This window comes from Balaenoptera ricei, chromosome X (genome assembly GCF_028023285.1).
Source record: "Balaenoptera ricei isolate mBalRic1 chromosome X, mBalRic1.hap2, whole genome shotgun sequence".
Classification (NCBI taxonomy): domain Eukaryota; kingdom Metazoa; phylum Chordata; class Mammalia; order Artiodactyla; family Balaenopteridae; genus Balaenoptera; species Balaenoptera ricei.
In genome coordinates this window covers 104,473,959-104,483,801 of record NC_082660.1, presented here as the reverse complement: position 1 = coordinate 104,483,801, position 9,843 = coordinate 104,473,959, and the positions used below count along the sequence as shown (strand labels likewise).

The window sequence follows — 9,843 nt, the reverse complement described above, 5'->3', positions numbered from 1 at the left end:
GCGATCTGTATTTTAGCAAGCCCTCCAGGTAATGCTTAGGGAACTATCAGTCTAATCCAAGTCCTTTTGCACAAGTGAAATCTCTAAGGGTATGCTAGAAAGAAGTTTTCTTAAAGGTGAAAAATGAAAAAGAATAAATGTATAAAATCTAAGTCCAGAAAAGGCAAGAATAGAAAGATAGGTGCTGCCTTTTCTAGAGTTTGTTTTATTTAATGTTAGCAGAGCATTTTTTTTTTTTTTTTTGCATGCCCTATTAGATCTGGGTCAACATAGCTTTCTGTGGATGCCATTTAAAAGGACCCTTATACCTGCCTCCTTAGAATGAACCTAAGTATTTACTGTTGAGGCTAAATTTGTGCCTTCTCTTCGTAGATGTATAAAACCTCTTGATTTTAATTGATTTTGTTTTCTTCAGAAACATTAAAAATATTTCACGGATATATCCCTGTATTCTGGATAATGACGTGTGAGTTCAGTGGTCACCATTTTCAAAATGATACATTGCAACTTGATAAGTACTGAATGTAAAAGCCAAGATCTCATTAAACAAAACTGGAAATAGAAATGACAGGCATCCTGAATGGGGGTGCATATCTACATCAGTGACCATTCCAGTAGGAAAAAGTGCCAACATCCTTGAAACCTCTCCCTTTGGTTTTGACTTTTTTTTCAGGATTATTAAGACATTTGAATAAAATAAAGCTTGAAAGAACTTTAAAAAGTATAAAGCACTATACAAGTAAAACTAATCCAAATAATAGCTAACCATTAATTGGACTCCTTTCTGTGCTAGGCTCTATGCAAAGCATTTTACATACATTATCACAATCTCTCAGCAATTCTTCAAGGTAGGTAGTATTACCTTCATTTTACAAATGAGGTTACTTAACCTGCCCAAGGCCATATAATTAAGAAATAGTACAGGTGAGATACGAACCAAGATCTGTCATATTTAAAATCCTATGCTGCTAACCTCTACACTCATTGACTCAGTGCCACTTTCACTGCATCTATAACTATATCCACATGCATATATTTAGATAAATTTCAAATATAGCACATTCTCATTGTAGAAATTAAAACATAAAAGATGTATTTAAAACAAAGAGTTAAACTCCCCTTTGCCATAATCCAACTGCAACTCCACTTTTATTTATATTTGAAATGGGCAAAATTCTGTTTGCCTCAACAGGAATATTTTCCTACTGAAAGTGAAGCAGAAATGTTCTGAAAATATCTATTTTAATAGCTCCCCTGGAAATAAAGCGGTCTGTTTTAATTACAATAAATGGATTAGTTACTGCATTTCTTAAACATGATTCAGTGAAGTGCACTTCAATTTTTATTTTTTTATTTTTTTTTAAGTTTTCATCTGTTTATTCAAACAAGATGTGTCTAGGAGTTTAAAATACGCTGGACACCATTATCCTTTGTGAGTAATGCAGAGAGCCATTTAAAACGAAATCAACTTCACCATATTTTGTAACACTGGTCTATTAAGAGTGAATCCCTACGTATTCCTAGACTGTAAACAATGGGAACTGAAGTCTCAGAGGGAACACATTAGGGATCATACATAATAGACAAAATCCTTAAATTGTCTTATTCGCTTTATACAATCAATGCATACTTAAGCAAAACTGAATTCCTTATTAAGCAAACATTTTTGCATAAGCTGCCTTCTCTTTATCTTTCTGTGCCTTTATCTTTTGCTTGACTCTCAGCAATTCTGCCTGGATAGCTTTATCCTCTGGTGCAATCTCCTGAGCTTTCTTAAGATCAGCCAATGCTCGATCGTATTCTTTTAGTCCTTGCCATCCTTGGGCTCTACGGTACAGTGCTTTGGTATTTGCTGGATCTATTTCAAGGGCCTCCAAACAACTGTCGACTGCTCCCTGCCAATCAGACATCTTCAGTTTCCAAGCGCCGATATTCAGCCCGCAGCTCAAAGTGACTGGCTGCAGCTTTGCTCCACTTGCGTTCTCAGTAGCAGCCTTCGAGCCTTCCGCATACCTTAAAACTTTTGTGTATTTTTTAATGGCCATCTCCCAGTTCTGGGATTTGAAAAAAGTATTTCCAATGTTTTTTAAGTCTTCCGTTATTAGTAAAATTTTATCTACATCTTTTAAATCTATGTCTGCATCCTCTGGGAAGTCTGGATGACTGTCACCAGATCCATCCTTTGGGAATATTCCCCAATCATCCCCTTCCTTCAGTTCTCCGCATTCTGCAATAACGTACAATTTGGCAGGTTTCTCACCTTTCACCTCCACATTTTCCAGAATCCTTGCCACACCCATTCCTTTAATCACTTGGCCAAACACCACGTGTTTCCCATCCAAGTGAGGAGTCGGAACCGTCGTGATGAAGAACTGCAGTAATCCCTCCTTATCATGAAGTCCATTCTTATAACTTGAATGATGCAACATACCCCGATGGGGACATCTTGGAACAATGAAGATAAGAAGGCACAGGCACCACTAATGTCCTTTAGGAGCCTGGACATTAACCAGATCTGCTAGTTTGCAAATCCCCTGACATCCCGGACATTAGCGATGGTTTTGCTGCTCTTATAATGGAAATTTTCATCTTCAAATTTTTCACCATAAATATTTTCTCTACCTGTCCCATTCTGATTTGAGAAGTTTCCACCCTGAATCATGAATTTCTTAATAATTCGATGGAAAGGGCATCCTTTGAAATGGAGAGGTTTCCCAGTGGTGGGTCCAATGCCTTTCTCTCCTGTACACAATATATGAAATTTTTCTGCAGCTTTGGGTACAATATCTGCAAACAATTCCAAGGCAATTCGACCAACTCGCTCCCCTCCGATGTCCACGTCGAAGAAGACTCGGGGGTTACTGGGGCTGGAGGGCTTAGCCTGGGGGGACGGGTGCGACATTGTGGCCCGCAGACGCGTTCGCGAGAGCCTGGGAACACCCCGTGGCCGCCGCGCAGCCCGAACCCCCAAGTCGCTCCGTCTGCGAAGAACTGCAGCGCTGGCGAGCCGCTTCCGACAGGGGTCCGGAATCCGCGGCCCAATTTCTGGCGTCACCTCCCGACTTCCGCCGCCGCCGCCTCCGGCCCACTTCAATTTTTAAAGCAAACATTTGGACTATTAAGATAGTACCAACTAACCTTGCTACTTGCAAAGCAAATGCTTTAGTTAGTTGAGCTGTCAATGTGGACACGTCCCAACATCTCTGTCTTCCCATTCAGCTACGATTCCTCCTCTATCAGCTCTATCATGTGATAAATTAGTCAGAAGCCTGGCAGTCCATCCAGATTTGCTTCATTCTCCAGCAGGGCAGGTGTATTTAACAAGTCTTTGGCAGGAGCACAGATTTTTTTTTTTTTTCCGGCCTGCTGAAAAAGATTCTCCAGTTGTCTTTAATGAATGCTGGCTTGATCCTAAGTTGGAGAATTCTCATGGTATCTCAAAGTACCACATGTCAACCTGAACAATCCATTTCCATACCCACTACACTGATATTGCCCACTTGGACTTACAGTAACATAGCAGAGAATGAATTGGGTGAAACCTTGCCTGTTTTCTCCTCCATTCTTTTTGGCAATTCCTGTTCAGTAAGTTCCAAGCTGGCTCAGTGATATTTATTTATTCTTTGATGCTTTTGTCTGCCAGTTAGAAGAGAAAGGTAGCATGCTGTGACCATCAACTTTTCCCTGCAATCAGCACAAGGCACTACAGTAAGTGACTGCCTCAGCTCCCAAATGCTGAACCTTCACTCACTTTCAGTGCCCAGCTTCCAAAATGTTGGCTCCAAAACCCAATATGCTCTTATTGAGTCATCCTGTTGCGAGGCTATTCAGAGCTTCTGGATGATCCCATTTTGATCCTTCTTTGTCCATAAGCAATAGGACTCTGACTAAATCTTGGCAGAGTTGTTATTCTGGCTGAAGATCACCTGAGCACATATTCAACTGTCCATGCCATTTGCTCAGGCTACATCGGGACTGCTCTATTCCAATGTGAAGAGAAGCAGTCCCAGAATCCTAGGATTAAAACCAAACAGCCTGAGTCTTAGTAAGGGAGTTAAAGACAGCCTTATCTTACAGCCCCCTCCGCCACCAAGATTTCTACAGATATTTAAGACAGAAAGGACTTCTTAGTACAAATAGAGAAAGGGAGATACTTATACCACGCTTGCTAGGTAGTCCATTAACAAATAAGAGCAAAAGCGTGCAGATCAATTTCCTAAGAAGGACAGAATTTTTAGACTCAAGAGCATAGGTGGAAGGCTGACAGAGGTGCTCCATCCACTAGGCTTTCTACTGATTCATCACCCCCTTAGTTTCTCCCCACTCCCACCCTGATACTTTCCAGTGATAGACACTCTCCCCTGTGCACTTCAAAATTGCTATATCCATCTGGAGGAATCCAGATCCAAACATTAGTTGAAATTCCACTAGGTATACATATGTAATGTGCTACAATAGAATGGATGGAATAAGATAGATGTCAGAGATGATATTTGGATAAAGACTTTGAATCTGTGTAAAATATTAAATAATCATATTTCCACAAGATAAAACTGAAGGGGACGCAGGTGGCTTCAGCATATCAGACATACACAGATGCTCCAAACATGAGAAGAAAAAAACAACTCCCCTCTCACAAACAAAGCAAGGCTTTCTTGACCACATTTGTGAGCTGGTCAGGGAGAAGTAATGAAAATTGCATAAAGGTTAATGGTTAATGGAGCACCAGCCAGGGAGTCCCAAGGAGCCTGCCACTCAAGGTTTAGGGAAAGGTGCCATATGTATTCAAGTGCTGGCTCAGCTGTGAGCACCTGCCACAATTCTGCTTTTATAGGACACGAACTGTAAGACAAGACTGAGGTGAGGAAAATCCCAGCGTCAGTGGTCAGGAAGTTAGCAATGCATGGTGGCCTTGAGAAAGTGAACTGTCTCTATTGCTATTCCTTGATATAACAGGATAGGCAAGGAGAAAGGTGGAAAAACTCCTTGTTTCAAAAAGATACTCTTTACATGCAGGACAAGGTGCCTCACTGATACCATAAGCAAAAAGACCTGTGAGTACAAAGGAACTTTGTTGTTAGACATTACCCCAGGCCTGGCTGTCTGCCGGTATCAGCAAAGTGAAGTATAGGTGTGGTCTGTTAAGTTGGGAGAAGACAGAAAGGACAAGGAGGAAAAGAAAAACAACAGTTACAGAAGAATGACCATTTGTTCTACTACTGACTTGGACAGGAAAGAAAGATACCGAGCAGCCATATTCTACAAGACATATGGCTTTGGGCAAGGCTTTAACTCCTCTGAGCCTCAGTTTCTCATGAAATAAGGAGAGATTCTCTCAACCTACGCAAATAGTACTTTTAGAATGATCATTTACCGTCCTCTGTGAAAACACTGCCCCTGCAAATGTAAAGTACGTTTGTTCTTTCTGAAATCCATAAAGTCATACTTCCAACTATTTCTGTAAATAGAAGGGAAGGAAGCAGATCATTCTGATGTAGATCTTCCCTCCTCCCCACACCCTCTACACATACACAGACACACACACAGAACTATGCCCGGGGTGGAAGTAGTTACTGGATACACAAACCACAAACTTTGCAGAGGCATACAGTGCTCAAGTATGGTTCTGGCACCTTCTATTTACGTGCTATCTTTTACTTTTTGTGCTATGTTTGTATCATGACTGAGAGCAGTCTAGAGGCTACTGGGAAGTAATTGGAGGTGTTTGGGTCATTTACTTGGAAAGCATGGCTACAACAGAGACCCAAGAGAGAAAAATTAAAAGATGGAAACATAATTCCTGGAGAAAGAAATATTTTCACAATGATATAAGCAAGATTCCAGCTGGACCCTTGCTTCCCTGCTCTGCACCCCATTTCTCTTTTCCTAATGTCATGTATACTTCTCACATCTGTGCAAGAGCTGGACAGAGGGTCAAGAAAGCCTACCTGCACACTTGCTGAGGAGTCACTGGGCCAAATTCTCACACGACTGACACATTCCTTTTTCTTGCAAAAAATGTAAATGATTGCAAGTGATAGAGGTAGTAGTATTAACAAAATTATGCTTTAAGTAAATTATTTAGAACCTTCAGCAACTTAAAAATTATTGGTAACAAATGACTTGTAATGCATTTCACAAATGCAGTATATTATGATACAGTCTTTGAACATGGTGACCAGTTTGTGGGCATCCTGTCTGTATCACATATTTTAACATGATAACATACACTTCATGTCCCCAATATGTATGTGAGCTACTTGAGGTCAATATTCACATTATCCATCTTTGTATTGTCTTCAGTGTCTAGCATAGTGTTGTATACAAAGTACGTAGCCAATCAGTATTTATTTCATCCCTCTTCTACAGCTGAGTAGGTTGGGCAATAGAAACTAATGGAAACTGTGTCTGAAGACCTTACACTGTGAAAGTTTGATTGCTTACATCCTGGTGACCATCCTCTAAGGCAGAGCAGAGAATACGGACAAGTGGAAAGCAATTGTAAATGTATCAGAAATAAAATCATTTTCTTTGAAATAAATGCTTTTTCTGTAAAGTTTTCACCACTTGGTAGTCTCGGGAACATTCTTCTATATAAGTTGGAGCTACAACACATTATGATTGTAGCCTCCAAGTTGTGTAGGTGACTTTTATTATTCTACCCTGAAGAGTAGCTATTACATTAGTAGGTTTAAAATGGAGTTTTGAATTTTCTTAAGAGTAATAATACTGTAAATGCTGCACAAAATTAGCTAATTAAAAAAAAAACCCAAAAACCCAGTGCAGCTCTACAGATGAGCTTATCTCTAGGTCCTCAGCAGGATGTCTATTTAAGATAATGTCTATTTAAGATATTTTCCATCAATGAAAGTATAAATTGATTTCATAATTATTAGTTTAAGTTCCTCTTGGGGGATAGTTATAACTCTGAAGGTTAAAAAAGAGTCTATTTCTAAAAATGCTTTCCTTTTCCATTTTAGAAATAATTCTAACACTAGCCATCAGGTTTCAGAAAGAAATGATTTTTTAGAAGCATTTACATATGTGTAACAATGTAAATATTTTTCATTAATTTAACACAAATTGTTTACCACAGCTGGAGAGTCATGGGCAAAAACAATCAAAGAAACTCTCTTGGAAAATTTCCTTCACATTTCAGTTATTCTGTATCCATCTTGAGATACGAAGGGCAGGCATGGAAAGAGGAGATGGTTAAGAGTGTAGATTGCTGACATTAACAGGAGACTTCCAATCAAAACAGACACCAATATGAGCTGATAACTGAGGTTAAACTGTTACATATGTATTACCTCTTTTGTTAGCGTCTGGGGGAGGGGCTTGGATAAACACACTTCTATGAGACCTAGTTCTTCAGAGGTGAAAATGGAAACAAAGCAACTCAACTTGATTTATGTTCCTCAAAGCCACTGTGGGAGAATAATTTATCTGGTATTGACCAATTAATTGCTAGATAATGATTGTTTCATTATTTCAAGTGTAACTCACAGGGGTTAATGGAGATTATCTGTTTTTCAACCACCGGTTTTTAGATAACAGACACCAATACCTCATTAGCATTAAACTAATTCGACATCCCCTAGAAATTATTTATTTCCTTCCAACGCTTGAAAACCTACTCTATATAGGCACTATGGGAAGCACTGGGGATACCCTCTCCCTCCATATAAGTGACAGTGAAACTACATTGGGAGGAAGTGAGAGAAAAAACGGCAGAAGAAGGAACATATTACAATAAGTCCAAGACCAATTATTAATATGAAATTGAATCAGTAATCAAAAAACTCCCAACAAACAAAAGTGCAGGACCAGAAAGCCACTTTGTTGAATTTTACCAAACGTTTAAAGAAGCCTTAATATTTATCCTTCTCAAACTATTCCAAAAAATTGAAGAGGAAGGAAGGCTTCCAAACTCATTCTATGAAGCCAGCATTACCCTGATACTAAAACCAGACACAGATACACAAAAAAAGAAAATTACAGGCCAAGATTCCTGGAGATAGATGCAAAAATCTCAACAGAATATTGACAAACCAAATTCAAGAATACACTAAAATGATCAGACATCTTGATCAAGTAGAATTTTTCCCAAGGATGAGAGGATGGTTCAATATCCACAAATCAGTCAATGTGATACACCACATTAACAAAATGGATAAAAATCATATGATCATCTCAATAGATCCAGAAAAGCATTTGACAAAATTCAACATCCATTAGCAATAAAAACTCTCAACAAAGTGGGTACATACCTCAACATAATGAAGGCCATATATGATATACCTACAGCCAACATCATACTCAATGGTGGAAAGCTGAAAGCATTTCCTCTAAGATCAGGAACAAGACAAGGATGCCCACTCTCATCACTTTTTTTCAACATAGTATCAGAAGTCCTAGCCACAGCAGTAAGAGAAGAAAAAGAAATAAAAGGAATCCAAATTGGAAAGAAAGAAATAAAACTGACACTATTTGCAGATGACATGATATTATATATAGAAACCCTATGAACTCAACCAAAAAATGATTAGAACTAATAAATGAATTCAGTAAAGTTTCAGGATACAAAATTAATATACAGAAATATGTAGTGTTTCTATACACTAATAACAATCTATCAGAATGAGGAATTAAGAAAACAATCCCATTTACAATTGTTTCAAAAAGAATACAATACCTAGGAGTAAATTTAACCAAAGAGGTGAGAGTTCTGTAGTCTGAAAACTATAAGACATCAATGAAAGAATTGGAGATGACATAATGGAAAGATATATCATGTTCATGAATTGGAAGAATTAATATTGTTAAAATGTCCATCCTATCCAAAGCAATCTATAATTCAAAGCAATTCCTATCAAAATACCGATGGCATTTTTCACGTAACTATAACAAGTAATCCTAAAATTTGTATGGAACCACAAAACATCCTAAATAGCCAAAGCAATCTTGAGAAAGAAGAACAAAGGTGGTGGTATCACACTCCTTGATTTCAAGCTATACTACAAAACCATAATAATCAAAAAAGGTATGGTACTGGCACAAAAACAGATGTATAGATCAATGGAACAAAATAGAAAGTTCAGAAATAAACCCATGCTTATATGGTCAATTAATCTTTGACAAAGGAGGCAAGAATATACAATAGGGAAAAGACAGCCTCTTTAGTAAATGGTGTTGGAAAAACTGGACAGCTACATGCAAGAGAATCAGACTGGACTATTTTCTTACACCTTATAAAAATAAACTCAAAATGGACTAAAGAATTACATGTAAGATCCAAAACCCTAAAACTCCTAGGAAAAAACATAGGCAGTATGACCTTTGACATTAATGTTAGCAATTTTTTTTTTGATTTGTCACCTGAGGCAAGGGCAACAAAAGCAAAAATAAACAAATGGAACTACAACAAACTAGAAATCTTTTGCACAGTGAAGAAAACCATCAATAAACCAAAAGGTAACCTACTGAATGAGAGAAAATATTTGCTAATGATATATCTGATAAGGGGCTAATATCCAAGTTATATAAAGAAATCACACAACTCAATATCCAAAAAACAAACAATCCAAGTAAAAAATGAGCAGAAGACCTGAGTAGACATTTCTCCAAAGAAGACATGCTGATGGCCAACAGACACATGAAACAATGATCAACATCACTAATCATCAGGGAAATGCAAATCAAAACCACAGTGAGATGTTGCCTCACAAGTGTCAGAATGGCTATTATCAAAAAGACAACAAAAAACAAGTGTTGGCAAGGATGTGGAGAAAAGAAATCCCTTGTGCACTGTTGGTGGGAATGTAAGTTGGTGTAGCCACTATG

At 38.2% G+C, this 9,843-nt stretch overlaps 1 protein-coding gene across 1 annotated transcript; it reads right to left on the bottom strand.

The window, feature by feature from the left end:
• Positions 1–1,582: 1,582 nt before the first annotated feature.
• Positions 1,583–2,989, bottom strand: LOC132357418 (peptidyl-prolyl cis-trans isomerase D-like). Its single transcript, XM_059910835.1, has 2 exons — positions 2,570–2,989; positions 1,583–2,396 (listed from the first exon to the last, which is right to left on the bottom strand). The coding sequence occupies exons 1-2, from the start codon at positions 2,900–2,902 to the stop codon at positions 1,653–1,655; spliced, it is 1,077 nt and encodes a 358-aa protein (XP_059766818.1). The 5' UTR covers positions 2,903–2,989; the 3' UTR covers positions 1,583–1,652.
• Positions 2,990–9,843: the final 6,854 nt, after the last annotated feature.

Excerpts from the sequence above, each read along its gene's own strand:
- LOC132357418 (XM_059910835.1), bottom strand. The coding sequence starts at position 2,902 with ATGTCGCACCCGTCCCCCCAGGCTAAGCCCTCCAGCCCCAGTAACCCC. Across the intron at positions 2,397-2,569 it reads ATGAAAATTTCCATTATAAG|CATGATAAGGAGGGATTACT; the intron begins AGCAGCAAAACC and ends AAGAATGGACTT.